The sequence below is a fragment of the Pelmatolapia mariae genome, linkage group LG7 (assembly GCF_036321145.2).
Source record: "Pelmatolapia mariae isolate MD_Pm_ZW linkage group LG7, Pm_UMD_F_2, whole genome shotgun sequence".
In the NCBI taxonomy this organism is placed as follows: domain Eukaryota; kingdom Metazoa; phylum Chordata; class Actinopteri; order Cichliformes; family Cichlidae; genus Pelmatolapia; species Pelmatolapia mariae.
Window position 1 is genome coordinate 29,128,396 of NC_086233.1, and position 18,750 is coordinate 29,147,145.

At 41.2% G+C, this 18,750-nt stretch overlaps 1 protein-coding gene across 7 annotated transcripts; it reads right to left on the reverse strand.

Annotated features, from left to right (window-relative positions):
• Window positions 1-295: 295 nt before the first annotated feature.
• On the reverse strand, window positions 296-14,050 carry LOC134632149 (G-protein coupled receptor-associated protein LMBRD2B-like). Of its 7 annotated transcripts, XM_063480776.1 has the most exons (5): window positions 13,798-14,050; window positions 12,708-12,952; window positions 12,488-12,591; window positions 12,084-12,193; window positions 11,886-11,947 (listed from the first exon to the last, which is right to left on the reverse strand). In XM_063480776.1, the coding sequence occupies exons 1-4, from the start codon at window positions 13,846-13,848 to the stop codon at window positions 12,102-12,104; spliced, it is 492 nt and encodes a 163-aa protein (XP_063336846.1). In that variant the 5' UTR covers window positions 13,849-14,050; the 3' UTR covers window positions 11,886-11,947; window positions 12,084-12,101. The 7 variants fall into 7 exon arrangements, 6 of the variants coding, with proteins under 6 accessions (XP_063336848.1, XP_063336846.1, XP_063336847.1 ...); XM_063480778.1 differs by lacking the exons at window positions 11,886-11,947; window positions 12,084-12,193 and adding an exon at window positions 296-349; XR_010573750.1 differs by having other exon boundaries at window positions 11,901-12,189; window positions 12,765-12,952.
• Between the last annotated feature and the right edge of the window lie 4,700 nt (window positions 14,051-18,750).

Here is an 18,750-nt window from a genome sequence, read left to right on the forward strand (position 1 = left end):
ATGTAATGCTTATTACATATGATTCTGATGCAATGATAAAATAACAGTAAAATATATTTTCTCAACACACAATAATGTCATGAAAGCATCATTTTAAAAAGGGCTATGCAAACATGGCCAATAACTTTCATTCTAATGATGTGCAAAATGATTTGGGCACAAAACAAATTTTGCTGTTAGAAAACTTGCAGACTTCACTATATACAGTGTAAACCCTCTAAACTAAGTTTGGGGGATGTGATCTTTCAAGAAATGCAGACCAAACTGTTGTTGTTTGTTTACTTACACAGCATGTCTTGTAGAATTAACTGGAGTCACAGCAACAGCATAGTGCAGTCATATCTCAAGTCTAATAACAGAAGACAGGAAAAGATCAGTAAAGAAACAACTTTCCCAAACCATAGCAAAATTAAACAATAAGTAAAACAGGCTGATCTAAAGTATGATTAAAGTTCAGCCTGATTAATATAAATCTCACTGACAGTTGCTAATATATTGGAAAACCAAAACACTGAGTTGATTTCTTTTTGTCCAACAACAGGAGTGCTGGTCCCGAGCCTCAAAGACAGTAAGAAGCAAGCAGAGGGAGAAAAAAACAGAACATTTTTCAGAAACTGATTTCATCCTTAATGGCTGTGCAATCACGGGCAACCGTGGCTCAGGGGGTTGGGAAGGGCACCTGTAACCGGAAGGTCGCCGGTTCGATCCCCGGCCTCTGTCCTGGTCGTTGTGTCCTTGGGCAAGACACTTTACCCTACCGCCTACTGGTGTTGGCCAGAGGGATATGGCAGCCTCGCTTCTGTCAGTCTGCCCCAGAGCAGCTGTGGCTACAACCGTAGCTTGCCTCCACCAGTGTGTGAATGTGAGCGTAAATGAATAATGGCATTGTAAAGCGCTTTCGGTGCCTTAAAGCTCACAAAACTATTTCCACAACCACCAAACAGCAAATGAGAGCAGGCACACGGATTCCACACAAAGACGTAACACAGAGCGGACCCGACGCATCAGAATCAGCTTTGTCTTTCTCGGCTTTCTCACCCGATGATAACATCTTGAGCTGACGCTTCTCCAGGTTTGATCAACATATTCCATAACAAATGCTGGCACTATGAACATGCGGACTGATCCGCGAGGGAGAAGGACGGTAGTGACCTGGCATTTTCAAAACACATCTTTCATCCTTCCGCAGTGAGAAGCAAAACTTCCGGCTTACTTAGTATTTTCTAAATTAAGACAACTCAAATAAATTGAGTTTATCAGCATTTTTGCATAAAAAGTACTGGTAACTTTTGACCAGTTGGTCTTCCTCGTATACGAGAAACAGCCAATGATGTTGCCAAAATGCTGCTGTAACAAAGACTTTCTGAATCCTGCTTCTGAAGTCATGTGTAGGCAACTCCTCACAGGTTCTCTTGGTTGTCCTTTTGTGTATTGTTCTAAATAATAAAGAAAACCTCTAGGGTTTTATTTCTGCTTTCAATGTTGTGTTCAAATCATTTAATAAAAGTCTGCGTCACAGTCGTAGCCGACCCGAGAGAAAAGGACTCCAATGCAGGATGCAGATGGAGCACAGGGAACGTTTAAGTGACAAAGTTTATTTAGAAAACAAGTGAATGCAACAAGGCTATTCAACTGTGAACTAAGCAGCGAGTTTACACTTGTGCCGTGAACAAAGCCAAAACTATGGAGCACTTATGCAATCAATCTGAGCTAAGCAAACAGTAAGTGAGATTTCAATTAATGAAACTGCAGTTCTGCGATTTGGGGGCCAAAGGGAGAGTCAGACTGGATGGAGGGTCCTGGGCAAGGGTCAGAGTCACTGAAACAAGAGTAACCAAGTTCAGGTATGGTTCCAGAAGAATGCTGGCAGATATTGGCTCTGAAAGTTCCTGTAAACTGCTTCCTTGTCGCAGGTGGATCAGCAGCGTGGAGGGGAGAGTGATCCGGATGAGTGGTAAGAAATCCAAAACTCCTGATGTTGAGGCATGCAGGTACAAGGGCAAGGTAATTTACTATGACGTTTACAAAACACAACAGTGGCCTGCATTAACTGTGGTTAGCTGCGAATCTGGCAAAGCGAAGTTGAGAGCGCTGGCCTTATAATTCGACAGCTTTATTACCCACAGGTGAGAGCAATTAGCAGGGACACTGTGGATCCTCCCAGAGGGAAACTGCCGGCTCAATGAAAGAAAAAAAGAAAAAAAACAAAACACTGGCACACAAACACACCCAGACCATGACAGGTACTGAAGTAGATCACCATCAAAAACTGGGCTCTCCTTTTTAGGTAATGAAGAAAAATCATGCTGTTGGATTAATCAAGCAGTGGGTTCATTTTGCTTACTTGTGACAGATAAGATGTAACATTCTTCTTCATGACTAGAAACTTGAGAACATTGTGACAAAGTGGGTAAGAACACCACTTGTCCATATTCTTAGTTAACATTCTTGTTTTGATTTAACCATATTTCATATGTAGTCTGCAATAGGCAAACATCTACTATCCCGGGTTTGTTTATGTTTTGCTTTTTTACAGATTATGTAACATAACATCTTGGTTTAAATCAATTCCTACAAGTTTGTTAAGTTAACATGTATTTATTTTAACTGTTAATTGGTTTTGTTTGAACTCACCTACCTGTGTTCTAGGAACAAAAGGAGGAAATATTGTTTTACTTCCTGCATTTATAGCTTCCTGGTTAATCTGAGGTCACAGGAAGAGACCAGGAGAAGAAGGGGGAGAATCCCTGTAATTTAATAAAGCTGATTTTAGAGTGTTAGTAGAGAAACAGGATTTGTTGTAAGATGTCTAGAGTATACCGTAGAGTTTTATTGCTAGGAAGAGTAGCAGTATAGGTCGGAGAATATGTTTGCCTTACCTACCCTAATGGAATAGTCCAGGGTGAATTGACTATTTAAGCAGATGAACGCAGGTGTTCAGGAATAAAAAAACAAAACAGGTCAGTTTAGCTGTGTGCAGTTTGACCTTAAATCCGTTGATTTAAATGGTGAATAAATCACTTGCTACACTGGACAGCATTTTTCTCCTGCACTTCTTTGGCCACTTCAGTCAAGTCTTACCACACACACTTTTATTTTCATGTGAATTTCTAATGTTTGACTGCTATGTCAAGGGATCTTCAGAAAAAGTCTGTGGTTAATTTGGAACTTTGCCTCCAGTTAAGAGCGTGTCAATCTGCAACATTATGCTCCTTAAAGATATGCACATGTTGCTTTTCATGTACAGGATCATCAGGACTAGTATTCAATGTATTAGTTACCTTTTGTCCCTTTTCAAAATAAGACTCCATACCATCACATATTTTGGTAAGTTTACTTTTAATGCTGGATCCTTTTGAGTCTCCAAGTACTTTCATTTTTGCAACCGTGGCAGCTATATTTGTTTCCAGCTCCAGTTGCTCCCGCTGTCAAACAAAATCATTATTACATTTTGTGATGCGTCCCAACCAGTCAACATGAGTGTCTTGTTCATCTTCCGGAATCAGTAAAATGAATGCATCATGAACTGCTTCAGCATTTTGATACAAATCATTCAGTTTTTCCAATTTGAACTGCACAGCTTTTGCTTCTTTCTTTTTTTTAATCAGTTCTTTACGGTGACCCTTTCTTTCTTTACGGTTTCCAAAAGCAATAACCCAACAGACCAGTTGCAGGAATCCAAAACATGGTAGATGTGTTTTATCAAGATTCATATAATACTGATGACGGATTTTTAGGCTAACCCACTTACCTCTCATCTTTTTTCCCCCTCACAAAACCGATAGATCCTCCACTTCTTTTAAATGTCTCCCAGCGCAATTCTTGGCATATTTTGGTTCCTGCAACTGCTCCGTCGGGTTATTGTCTCCCCAGAAACACTTCCCTTGTGCTTTTGGAATTTTTTTCCCCCCATTTCAGTTGCGTTTTGCGTTTTTGCGGCGTTTTTCTTATTGCGGGTGGTTTCTGTGTTTTCTTAAGTTGCGGGCCGTTTGGCCTCTCAGGGCAACCGTAGTTCTTTAACAAAATTCAAGGGTTAACACGTGATATTAACCTGAGGTTTTCGCTCTTTCTGTGGTTTCCATTTTATAAGCACGTGATTTACCCGTCAGTTTTGCAGATCTTTTTTTCTTCCAGTTCATGTGGCTTCTTATGTTTCACTAATTGTCACTTTCTCACATGCAGCAAACACAATATTATATTCCACAGCTTGAAAGATCGATCATATCCAATGCTTTTCTTACGTGCAAACAATGCGCAGTATCCACAGCGTCACAAGCTGTCAAAATCAGACCAGCTTCCTCCAGCTTGCCAAATCAAGCACATGCAAGCACACAACGCAAACCAATGTACCCAATGGACAAGCGGTGACACAAACTGTGTTCAAAACATTCAATAATACACCGAGTGAATCTGCGTGTCCTACCGCTTCTGATGTGTATGTTGCGTCAATCTTTTTCGTGTCACTGTGGCGGTGACGTTTCCAATAACTCCTTTGAGAACAGCGTCCGACTATCTGAAAGCTTCGTGACTCCAAAACGTATATCCACAAATCCTCTTCATTGTTCTGATGCATGCGATAAAACACATTTGAATGTTGGGACTTCCATCCGCAAATGTGGATGTGTGACGTGTCTCCAATGAGCCACTTAGTCCCATTTGTGTTTGCGTATTTATTTTAAAACAAAACAACAAACTTTGCGCTTTGATTCAAAACAAATGTACAAATGTATTAACTGACGTGCTAAAATGACGGTCAGCAGAAAAGTTTGCAACCAAACCACTCCCCCAACCTCCGTGTTGAGAACGTCAGGTAAATAACGTGCGACCCCAGGATGCAATTATCTGAGGTGCGGGGAAAATCTAAAGTGCCACCATAACAAATAAAGAAAACCTAAACATTCCCTTTGGCTCTTACAGTGAAGTTCAAGTCTTATTACTCTGGTGTAGTTCTTTTATAGCATAAATGTTAGCACTGCACCTTTAGTGAAAATGTGTAAGAGAACAAAACAAAAAGTTGTTAATTTGAGAACAATATTTTCTGAACAAAACATTTCATCTCTGCTGCACTCTATACAGAAATTAAAGTCAACCAATTCCTCAAACAACATGTTCAAAAAACCAGCAAAAACTGCAAAAATCTGCCCCACAACGCAAAAATTCAGCTCAAAACCTCATTACGGGTTTCTCATACTTTAAATGATCCGTCAGTTTTGGAATACAACTTATTTTCATCAAACTTAGCACTTTTTTTCTTATATAACTAGTATATTGTCTTTTAGAAATCAAAATGTAAACATAATTAAAGCTCAGACCTAAAGCCGACTCCATGGGTCTAAACTGACTGGAGTTTTTGTTTACGCACCAAATAACATCGGTCTGCTCTTGACGCTCAGTGGAAAAACAAAGGAAACGTTCGCTGTTCAAGCTTAACAAATATAAAAATTAAAAATACACTTTTATAGTTGCGGTGGTGTTGTTTTTCTTGCACAACAAAGAACCGAAGCCTAAGCAATGGCTAAAACAGAGGTAAACAATTGAAACCCAAACACACTCCCGTTCATTTCAATACGCATGATCTGAGCATGCGCGGAATGCAAACGCTCCACTTTGATGGGTTCCAGCGACAGTGACGTCAGCGCTTTTGTATGAGAAGATCAAAGAAGATCAAAGCGCTGACGTCACTGTCGCCGCCACAGAAATGCTTAAATACCCCACTTTCACCTTCCTAAACACAGTTTCACTTGGAGCATTTTCAGAAACAGCGATTTGTTCTTGCAAACTAGTATTCTTTGAGAAAGGGAATACTTTTACATTTAAAGAATTCAACAAGCGTTCTTTTTTTTCTTTCGACACTTTGCATTAAGTTTTTAAAGAAATGTCACAGGAAAGATTAAATAATTCACCTTCTAACAGAGAGAATCGAGAGGAGTCACAAAGACAGAGAATGCAGGCAGGGTTTGAAACCATTGAGATGATGCTCCATGAGCTTCAGAAAAACCAAGTGTTTCTCCTTGAGCAGAACAGTAACATTGCTGCTGAGTTGTCCCAGGCCGAAAGCGAGAGAAATGAACAACAGAAAGAGAACACAAATCTCAGGACAGGTTTGGAAAATCCCGAGTGGCAAGTGGGAGAAGCTCTGTGTTTACTAATTAAAAATAATGAAGTAATAGAAAAACAGACCAGGGCAGAGATTAAAACCATTCAGATGCATCTGTATGAGCTTCGGGAAAACCAAGATCTTCTACTGGAGCAGAACAGCAGCATTACTGCTGAGCTTTCCATAGTTGAAAGTGAGCGAGATGGACAAATTAAAGAAAACACAGATCTCAGTCAAGAGAATGCAGATCTCAGGAAAGATTTAGAAACTCTTGAGTGCCAAATGGGAGAAGCACAGGGTTTAATAATTCAAAATAATGAAATAATAGAAAAACAGAGCAAGACAATTGTGGACAAGCAGAAACAGATAGATGAGCTTTATAAGGATTTAGAAATGAGAAGACAGATGGTCCAAGATCTTAAAGAGCTGGTCAGTATGAAGCAAAACGAAAATGTATTGGGTGACGTGAACAATGTTAGAGAGGAATGTCAGATTGCTGGTGAACCTCTGCAGCTGGAGAATCTTGCTCCTGAATCGGAGGCACTTGAGACTCCTGTTGCAAAACCAGTTCCTGACACTCATGAAGAGGTTCAGACTAGTGATTCGGGGCATCGTGGTGCTAAACATCTACCTAAAGTAGGTTTAGGGCTTGCCACAGTGGGTCTTGTTGTTCCTGCAGTTTACTGGGCCTACTCAAAGATGTTCAACTGAAGTGAATGTCCCAGCTGTTATTTGTGGAATTGTGCTCATTATCTACTCAAGCCCTACTGCAATTGTCGATGTGCGCCAGTTACATTTTAAAGAACAGTAATGATGTTTTCCAACCACGTTCTACTGACCATAGCAACCTGTGGTAACTATACTGTGCTCTCCTTTATGTTTTATTTGGCCCCTCATCTCCCAACCAGTCATGGCAGATGGCTGCCCCTCCCTGAGCCTGGTTCTGTCATAGGTTTCTTCCTGTTAAAAGGGAGTTTTTCCTTTCCACAGTTGCCTAGTGCTTGCTCATAGGGGATCATTTGATTGTTGGGGTTGATAATTTCAATCCAATTGGATTGAAATTAATTGGCTTGAAGTGAAAAACTTCAGGTGAGGGGTTCACTTGATGGGGAGCACTAAAAAAACTATGGAAAAAGAGAAAATGTAGTTAAAAGCAAATGAAAATAAAGAAAATAAAAATTAAAAAATCTCCTACTGCTTTGTTTATTTATTTAAATGAACAGTTTTACATTTTGGCCACTGTCTCATTTACTGCTAAGTAAATTATTTCAGACTGGCCAGAACATCACATGAACATCAGCCTGCTATAACTAATTTTTCAGTGACTTAGGATGAAGTAAAGGTCCTACAGACAATGTGTGTGTGTGTGTGTGTGTGTGTGTGTGTGTGTGTGTGTGTGTGTGGCCAAGCCACACAGTAAACCTGGATTAGTTGAATTTATTAAAGTAAAGAAGAAAAAAAACTGTAAAACAACATTCAGTTATCTGACATATTTCGAAGGAGTACAGGGGATGTAATCTATAGGCTAGTGTTTGGATTTTTAAGAACGACAGGTGTTTATCTGAGATAAACGGAGGCGGAGAAACCTCTCCGACCCACACTCCAGTCCAGAAGGTGGCGATAATGCAACTAAAAGTTGTTTGCAACCGCCATTAAAATGTAGAAGAAGAAGCACAAGAAGAAGAAGAAGAAGAAGAAGAAGAATTTTTTTCGCTGGTTTGCTGAGTAGCACTCGTCAGTACAGCCCTGTTACTAGTACTAGTCTGTTGTAACTACGTTTTCTTGTATATAGATTCCTGGACCCATTTCTGTTTCCTGATCTGTTCTCCTGAGTCTGGCAGTGAGGTGTGGAGCAAACGAGAGCGTGAGTGGTGAAGAGGATTGTGAAAGTGGAGAGTGAGGAGCGGACGTGTGGTGTGTTTTGGAACCGTTTCCCTTGCATCCCTGGAAATCCCAGCCCTGTGCACTGTATATAGTTTCATCTAGTGTTGTTGTTAATAAACTTGGGACTTTTATTCTGAATTCAGCTGCTCTATGCCTGAGTCCGTTCCTCCCTTATGACAGTTTTCTAAATAATCGAATATTAATACAACGATAAAAAACACTTGAAATTGGAGAAAACTAATGAAAATAAGGTCCTGGCATTTCTGCACATTTCCTAGTAATTAGTGCATCTTTCCCTGGAATTAATTCAAGACAGACTGGTGATCACAGTCTTGAAGGAAATGTTTGATGGACTGAGATGGAATGACCCGGGAGTACATAAAAGTCCCACAGGTCTTAAACTAACAGCTTTACTTTATGTTTTCCACCAAACACCAGTCACAACATCCACACTGAAGAGTGGTCTCCAGGCTGCTGCGCTTCCGGGTAGAGCGGCAAAGAAGAAGCCAATAAAAGGAAAAAGTTGAGATGGTCAAGTCAATTGGCTTTTATTGTCATTTCAACCATGTACAGTGCTACAGTACAGAGTGAAACGAGACAATGTTCCTCCGAGGCTGGTGCTACATATGACATATAACAGACAATCAAGACAGGATTACATAAAGTGCAATATGCAAAAATTGTAAAAAAAAACCAAAAACCAAAAAAAAAAAAACCCAAGACAAGACAGTGCAACACTAGACAGAACAGGACGATACAGACACAAGACAGTATTTATTATTTTGTTCCACTTCCCCTTTGCCCCATTTATTCAGTATATTTCTGGTTTTCCTTAACAAAAAAATTGCTGTCTATGGTCTCATCATTCACACCATCTGGGCTCCTAAAGAACTTTTCTTCTGCGCGTAAGTCAGTTAAACTCACCCTGCTACGGCCCTAGCAGGGCCTCCTCCTGAAGGTGCCTGTGTGGGCGTGTCCTACAATCTCTTCTGCCTGAGGTGCCACCTTTCTCTTTTACACAGCTAACTCACATCAGTAATTAAAGGTATTTAAGCCCAGGGAAAGGTGAGCTCTGGGCCAGAGTGCCATGTGAATGGTTGCAGCTAGTAAGCTGCGTGTGCTCTGCTCCTACTTGGTGGGGAGTAGTGTGTTTGGCAATTTATCCTTCTCTGGCTTACTTCTCAGTTTAATTGACCAACGTTTGAGTTTTGTTTTGTTTCTTTAAATGGTGATAGCGGCTTGTCCGTCTCTTTCAGTTAGTATCGATAGAAACTTTAATAAAACTCTTTAATTTAACCATTTTGCCTCTGTCTCCTTTTTCTGACCCAGACACATTTTGTTACTTCCCCTTCATCGCCTGGACCCTTTTAGGGGAACGTAACACACCCATTGCAATAAATCTAGCCCTTAAATAACTTTGCATTACACTGCTTTTCTGGCTTGCCTTTTAACGGTGAGTGCAACTGTTTCATAAAGGTTTTAGTGCACCATAAACTCCAGCAGATATTTTTGTCACAATGAAAACCATTTTAGGAAAATAACAAGAAGTAAAAGAAGGAAACCCACAGAAGCAGAAAGGATAAGACGTGCACCATATCTGAGACAATAACCAGGGCCAGACCGTTTCTGACACCTCGATCATATTTATTGTGCAACAACACGGCACCAGAGGACATTTTTAATTTGTCTTGGGAATAATTCACAGGACTCAGATCAACACACAGTCTACTCTCCAAAACCAGAACCAGAACAATAGGCTGAGTTCATGGTGGACGATAAATATTCATCACTAGAACGATGAGACACAAACACAGAAGAGCCGTTTGTAACGGCAGGAGATGCAGTGTTGACAGGCGGCAAGAAATGTAAGTACAAGGCTACGTCTGTCTCTATCAATAATTATCCCATATCATACAAAAGATATGACACATATAAACAGAGAATTGTCCAGGTTCATCCTGACCATCAACCTTTCTGACTGAAGATCACTTCTGCCAGCACCACAACACTTACTGCTAAACACATTTAAAGGACCAGTTCTGTGTTTTTACAGTTTTAGCTCACTTCATTTTAATGCTATAAACAAATGCTTCATAAAAACGTGACTGAAGAAATCCTCCAAAGCTCACTGTCATGGTTTCATATCATTTTCCTACATTCAAGGCAGCCTTTGCTTTACTTCAGTCCAATCTTGTGCAGCTTGGTTTAGCAATCAGTACAAGCCCACAATGACTCCTGGGGTTCATCGGGGATCTGCTTCATATTTCCAGTTTATTTTAATGTAAACAAAAACAAATAGAAATCTAACAGCACACAGATGAAACTCTGTAGAGATTTCGCATGTCTTTCCAACCCACTGCTGTCAGACTCCACAACAAAGACTTTAACTGATCAAACACACACACCCACACATGTGCAATAACACTAAGTGCAATACTCCTTTCTGGCATCGTTGTATTTTTACTCAGTTGTGTACAACATTTTATTCTATTTTTATCCTATTGTATATTTTATTCTACTGTATATAGTATTTGATTTTATTCTATTCTGTACAGTTGTGTACTGTATTTATTCTTATTGTAGTCTAATTATTGCTTCAGAACTTTTGCACTGTCCACTTCCTGCTGTGACAAAACAAATTTCCCACGTGTGGGACTACTAAAGGTCATGTTATCTTATCTTATTTAAACATGGTGAAGGTGTTGATGAACTTACAGTGATTACATGGTTTCACACACAATCACCTGCCAATCAACTTTAAATGACATAAATACAGATGCAATTAAACTGCACATGAATCCCATAAACATGAAGCTCTGACCTCCTACATGACTGAAGGACTTCAGGTTTATCAGTGACTGAATCAGTTGATCCTAACAGCTCCCATCGTGACAGACAGATAAATAAATCTACAACATTAAACACTAGAAATGAAATATATTAGCAAGACCTTCATAAAACCTGCATTTAAAGTGATTCACATTCATGTGCTCAGACTGTCTCTACTGCCGGCATGACAGGCAGTAAATTGAGGATTTGATCTGTTTAGAAGCTCAGGCCTGCAGTCTGTCACATCAAAGTCAAGCCAATGTACGCTTCATTGTCATCTCCGCTATATACAGTACAGTATCTAGAGATGAGATGATGAGGCTCCAGTTACATTCAGTGCAATCCCCCCCCCCCCCCCCAAAGAAATAATAATATAAGAAGAATGAAAAAATAAATATACACTTTAAGACTTGGAGGTAAATGTATTAATAACAATTTACAATTTGAATGATTTAAAGTGACCTTGAAGTGATTTAAAGTGACCAGCGTAGCAGCTTGTAAACATGAGCAGAGTTCTTGAGTGTAAGGATTGTCCATAGAGCAGCATCTGCATTACAAAGGCAGTGGTATGTGGAGTGCAATAGAGTTAGGTAACGGTTTGTGTGGGTGTGGGTGGTGGGGGGGAGTGGGAGAGCCGGTAGTGAGTTCAAGAGTCTGATGGCTTCTGGGAAAAAGCTACTTCGCAGCCTGGAGGATTGGGCCCCAATGCTGCGATAGCGTCGGCCAGACGGGAGGAGAGAAAAGAGTGCGTGTGAGGGGTCAAGCATGATCCAGGAGGCCTTGCTAATGCAGAGCTTGGTGAAGATGTCCTGTAGCAGAGAGAGAGAGAGAGAGATGTTCCAGTGATCTTGGCAGCTGCTTTAACAATCCGTTGTAGCTGGATGAGATTGCCGAACCACACGGAGATGCAGCTGGTCAGAACACTCTCTATGGTGCTCCTGTAGAACACGGTGAGGATGGGAAGAGGAAGGCTGGCCCGCTTCAGGCGTCTCAGGAAGTGGAGGCGCTGCTAGGCTATTTTGGTGATGGAGGTGGTGTTGGTGGTCTCGCTGCACCAGAACGCCAGCTGCTCAGACTCATCTCTGTACGCCGACTCGTCGTCGTTGCTGATGAGCGAACCTGATGATGTGGTTGGAGCTGTGTAGAGCAGTGCAGTGTCAGGACAGCGAACAACAGCGGGGTGAGAACACAGCCTCGAGGAGCTCCTGTTCTCAGTCTGATGGTGCTGGAGATGTTGTCGCCGATTCTGAAGAGCTGTCTCGGTTTTACTGACCTGCTGGGAGGCAGATGTTCAATCTTCAATCTTAAGCAGAATATCCAGTGATGAGCAGCTTCTTTGTACTTCCCGTTTCACTGTTGTTTCTTCTCCCAGCAGATGACTTTCTTATTTTGGAATCATATAGTATATGTGAGGAAACCTGCTGTAAACTGCAGTCTGTGCACTTAATACACAATGAAAATATATATTTTATGTTATTAGAATAAGATGTGTAAAAGGACTTTGATGTGTGTGAGTGACTTCTATTGTTATATCATACACTGATTAGTTTTCTCTGAAATCTAAACAGAAGAAACAAAGAGGTATTTACCCTCCGCCTCTTCCTATAACTGTACAAATATTATATTTTATTATAACTGTCTTGTTAAACAGAATTCAGATGGTGGCGACAGTCTCACCCTGGCGGTTCAGCTCCTTTCCCTCGTCCATCAGGTCAGAGGTCATTTCACTGTCTTCCATAAACTGCTGGAAGCCCAGAAGATTAAGGCAGCGGGTCCTTAAACTGAAGAGAACATTGATTACGACACAGAATCACAAACATAATTACATACAGTACTGTGCAAAGCTTTCATCAATCAACAAAATGCAGTGAATGAACAAAAGAGAAATCTAAATCACGTCGCATTTTGAAGGAACTCAGCTGGTCGGTTGTTCCAAAGATCTTGGAGAACTAACCACAGATTTTCTGTGGATACAGGCTTCCTCAACCCCTTCTGTCTCTTCATGTAATCCCAGACACATTCGATGATGTTAAGATCAGAGCTCTGTGGGGGCCGTACCATCACTTCCAGTACTTCTTGTTCTTCTTTACACTGAAGATAGTTCCTAATGACTTTGGCTGTGTGTTTGGGGTCGTTGTCCTGCTGTAGAATACATTTGGGGTTAATAAACAATCATTAATCATTCATGAACTGAATTGAATGGAATGAATTGAACTGGAGATTGCTATACATGCATTTATTTCCTCACGCTTGGACTACTGTAACTCACTGTTGATGTATCTAAGCAAAGGTTCTCTGGATCGTCTGCAGGTTGTGCAAAACGCTGCCGCTAGGGTTTTGACAAAATCTGTATTCACATGTGACACCGTTGCTATCTCAGCTACACTGGCTTCCTGTTGAATTCAGAGGCCATTTTAAGATCCTGGTCTTGACTTTTAGATCAGAGATGTTGGCACCAGCCTACATCTCTGATCTGCTACAGCCCTACGTCCCTAGACTGTGGAACTCTCTCCCCCAAACCTTAAGAATTGTGGATGGAGTAGTTGTTTTTAAAAAAAACTGCTTTTGGTTAATTTTGCCTGTTTTAAATTGTCTGTTTGATATTGTCTGTTTTACCTTTCTATGACTGGTTATCTTATGTGCAGCACTTTATGACTCTGTCTAGAAAGGCGCTATATATATACAGTATATATATAATTTTATTTACTTATTTATTTTTCTGAACGCATTCTATGTTTACAGCGTTGTTGCATACCTGCCTAAACCTTTGGCACACTACTGTATATGTAACCGCTGTGTTCCTGCATTGTGTTCCTGCGATGAAAGGTAAAAAGAATGAAAGACCTCCAAGTAATTAACTTGCCCGCTCCAGTTCCTCTCCTACAGGGAATTGTAGAAAAGGGGAGAGGCCAAAGGGGTACCCCAAATTTAAAGGGTTGCACCAAAAAGGTGTAACAGCAGGTGTGTTACACAGTGTGGGTATTTACAGAGGTGTGAGCAGTCTGCAGCTTGTTGTGGTGGGAGATGGCCGAGTCCATGTGGATCAAACAGGGGAGGAGTGAGACGACAGGACAGCCTGCAGGAGGAAAACACCACAAAGTCACAAAACCTCCATCAAGTTGACTCCTCCATTATCTCCGGGTCAACATCTGGGTCACATGATATGTTGTTTAATAACACGTTGACTCACTGCACAACTCTGTAGTTTGTGTGCTTTAAGAAAAATAAGAGGAGACTTTAAGGTCTTTTGAAACAGTAAAAATGTTCGCCCTGTATATGAGGAGGAACATTCCCGAAAGAAACACGTGTACTTGTGTCTTCTCTTGGTTTACAGGGATGTGTTTCCTCACGCTTTCAGAACCCTTTCAAGTACCCTCACAGAGTGGAGTGTCTTTTAACATGATGAACTAGAGACTCACACAACCGCAGGTTACATCAAGCACTGCATGGACACTGTCTCCACGGAAAAGCCTGTCCTGCTCTACCCCAAACGTAAACCCTGGATGACGAGTAAGGTTCAGGCATTGTTAAAGGCACACAAATCTGGGGACCAGGACATGTACAGCAGAGCAAGAGCAGACCTTAAATAAGGCATCAGAGCAGCAAAGCTGGACTATTCAAACAATCTATCAGACCACCTCTGTGATAACAACTCCAGAAAGGTATGGGAAGGCCTGAAACACATCACCAATTACAAAGGCAGTGGGACAAATATAGATAATATGGACATCTCATTAGCAGAGGAACATAAGCACTTCTTTGCCCGCTTCGAGAAAACTGCAGTCAACCCCACCATGCACGACGCCCTGCCCACAGCCTCCTCTGAGCACAGTCCCCACACATTTAGCCTCCAAGAACATGAGGTCGGCAATGTGTTCAGAGCAGAATATCAGAGGAAAGCAGCTGGCCCTGACGGAATACCTGGTAGATTGCTCAAAGCCTGCGCCGACCAGCTGGCTCCCATGTTCACCAGACTATTCAATCTCTCCCTGTCACATGCCACTGTCCCTCACTCTCTGAAATCTGCAACAATAGTCCTCAAGTCCACCACCATCAGTAGCCTCAGCGACTACAGACCCATCGCACTGACTCCAGTGATTGCACAGTGCTTCGAGAAGCTGCTCCTAAGGCACATAAAGGACTGCCTCCCACCCTACAAGGCAAAAAAGTCCACAGAGGATGCAATTTGCACCGCCCTTCACTCTCCTCTGCATCACCTGGAGTATCCTGGGAAATCAGTAAGGATGCTCTTTATTGAATTCAGCTCGGCCTTCAATACCATCATCCCAGACATTTGTATAGACAAGCTTTTAAACCTAGACCCAGACCATTTCATCTCCGCCGAAGTTATCTCGGAGAGAAGTAGAGCAAGTGTGTAAGTTCATCTCTGAATGTTTGTAAAGCGTTCCCATGTTAAGCTTAACAACCGATATATGGAGCGACTGCCTCTCGCTCTCCTGCTGCTACTTCAATCGTGAAACTGCTTAATGATCAGCTGATCGGCTTTTCTGTCACGAGTCCGTCTCTCTTCTTTGTTTTTGGCCCACTTTGCGCCAGAAAGAGTAAAACCAGCGGCTGAACAACAGCAGCACGTTTAAGCTTGATAAGCTGTTGTTAGAATATATTTAATATTACTTTCTAGACCAGGATCGTTTTCTACGCAGCTGACAACTGGTAACTGTGCAGGGGCGGATCTAGCAAAGTTTAGCCAGGGGGGCCGATAGGGCATGAACAGGGAAAAGGGGGGCACAAAGACATACCTTTCTTTCTTATTCTCATTTAAAATGTCTAGCTTTTAATAAATAATTATCTGAATCTTACACCCAAAGTTTTAATCTGATGTAAAATGTGTAGAAGTCCATTACTGTATATAGTAACTGTTAAGTCTAATATACCCTAGTAAGCTATAGTACTTTTTCCTTTGGGAAAGTACCATCTGTGAATCCTGCAATTCTGTTGAAGAAAGATGTTTAAGCTATTTAATTATTCTTGAAAAATTATTTGTTTCTGTGCATTTTGTTTTCATCCTCCATCAAATTAAAGTTGATTACATCGATTAAGCATCATGAGTTGGAGGGTGGTTCCCTATTTTTTCTTTTTTTTTTTTTTTGCTGGGAGTTTGCAACCCTATTAGTTAGGTTGCTTAATATTTATGCTAAGTACTCTACCAGAATAGGGAGGATGGAGTAGGTTTAAGTTTATTAGATTGATCAGTGTTGCTGAACTATGAAATATTTTGGGTGCAGTGTATTTTTTTCCCCACACACAGGTATAATGCAGAATAGCTTTAGTGTTGTTGTTTATTTAAACTTGAGTATGAACTTATACAAAATGCAGCGAGATATTAAAAAACAGTTTTATTGATTAAGAAACACACAATATCGGATTCATATGGGTATCGGCCGATATCCAAATTTATGATATCGGTATCGGACATAAAAAAGTGGTATCGTGCCATCTCTACCCTAAACACCAAGGAAACAAAGGAAGAGGTCAGCGTACCACACGCCATCCCCGTGTGGTACGCTGGTTGCACATCAGCTGGCAAGAAGATTATGTGCAATGTCTTATGTGCAATGTCTTATGTGCAATATCTCACTCTTTCCATGCTCTGTGCAATATTTTTGGCTCATGTGCAATATTTTGGTCTCATTGGAATCACCACCCCCACCCTAAATGACCATGGCCCCTCCACCCTTATTTTATTTATTATATTATATAACTGCCCTTGTATACAACCACACAATGTTTCAATGTTTCCTACGCACACACCATGTATATAGTTCACTCACACATATATGGATACATATATATTGCTTTTTATTTATTTATTTGTTTCCCCCTCATTGTATATTGTTTTCCCTTCTTTACTTTTTCACCTTGTGGTCCAGCTACCCAGTTTCGCTGTGCAAGAAACTACACAATGACAATAAAACTCTAAGTCAATACCAGGTGCAAAGGAAGAAGATTGTGATGAAGCATGCCATCTGGTGGAGAGAGCAAGCATTACGAGGCAGTGAGCTGAACAAGAGGAGCTCAGCGGTCTGAATGAAGTGAGATCGTGTTTCAACAACGAAGCACTGAAACAAACGTCACATGTCACGTTTCCTTCATTGTAACACAACAAAGACTCAGCTGTGCAGCACTCCATCACACAGCAGCTTTAAACACTTTTAGAGGCTGTATAGAAATATGAAGCTCTGTGTCTGACGGTTTGTGTGTAAACTAGCGTCTGCCCTCTCAGGCTCACCTCGATGTACTGGTAGTTGTAGCCTCTCAGCCAACCGGATGACAATCAGCGAGAGGACGGGCCACGTGCTGAAGAAGGTGAAGAAGGTGCACTTGGACCAAACCACAGCCACGCTGAACAGAGTGAGGACGACGGAGAGGAGGCAGTAAAACCAGAGGTTCAGGAGGCACTCCTAGTACTACTCTGTGACACACACACAACCACCTACAGTCGGGATGTAGATGTATCTGCTGAGCCAGCCGGCTGGCTCTGACAACGGGAAGCTGTGGACGAATTGGTGGGTGGAGTCGTTCTCCTTCTTGGCCACATCATCCAGGTGGATGGCGTGCTGCAAGAGGATCTACCACTGCACATCAGTACTGTTGTGTCTCAGCACGGTGTAGATCACCTGCACATGATGGGTTCAGACATGAGACCATGAAAAACACAAAGTTACTGCTAACATTAACCAATCCATGAGAGCGTGACAGCAGGTGACTTATTACCTTAAAACCCCTGAGGAGAAAACCAGTACTTTAAGAGTGCACAGGAAACAGAAGATTTCAGCTGTGTGCAGCCTGAGGAGGAAACTACGAGCACAGAGAGAAACCTCATCATCACCTCGTCATTATCTTCCTCTTCTTTTTTTGCTCTGTGGTGGAACGAGGACTATCTTTTCTCCTCTTCTTTTGCTGTTTACCTGAACCACCATCAAACAAAGCTCAGCTGACAGCAGTGATTACAAAGCTATTGAGTCATGTCTTTATCGCCTTTTGCATCGTGTGCCTTAGTTTGGTTGAAGTCTATGGTACCGTCACACTGGTGCTCTTTCAATGAACCATCACAATGAATAACACGTGTGACAAGCCAGCACAGCTGCTAGGAAACTAATACTCTCCCCACGTTTTACATACAGATCTTTCTCCTGTGTGATTTCACTGTTGCTTCTTGAGATTAAAAATATAAATAAAAAGCTTTTCTTTGCCACTTTGTGTCAGGTTTATATTATTGGATTGTCATTTATGCTTAGAAATATTTACTCATGTTGGTCTTCCTTGGTCTCTTGTGTTCTGGGGGCCTCTGGATGTCTGGAGTTTTGATCTCCTCCATACCTGCTTCATGCCCTGGAGGATGAGACTGTGGCCCCCCACACCCTCTAGCAGATCATTACATTAAGGAACCTTTTAAATACAAGCGCGCTCATGCTCACAGGTGTACACACAGGTGATCACACACACAAACTACACGGCTCCTACCTCAAAGCACACTGTGCGCTGTCGATCTTACGTGCTGCACAATAATGTTTAATATTAAATATTTAGTGTTATATTCCCATATATCATTGTGATGTTGTTTATTCTATTACTCTCGTTTTCTTCTGCTTGTTTTCTTTTTTCTTTCTCAACAGGTGATCCAGGTGATCGATATATGTATTTTTTGTCTGCTTATTTTGTTGGTTTTTGTTTTTTGCCCTTTATCCCCGTCCCTCTTCTCCGCTGTTTTTTTTTTGTTTTGTTTTGTTTTGTTTTTTTCCCCCCTCTTTCTTTCTCCCTTTTCTTTTCCCCTGTCCCGTATCTAGCAAGTAAAAAAAAAAAAAATAATAAAATAAAATAAAATAAACAATAAAAGGTAAATCAAATGGACCATTACGGCAAGGCTGGGATGGTCCATTTGGTAAAGTAAATCCGTTGGGCATCTTTCTTCGCTTTTA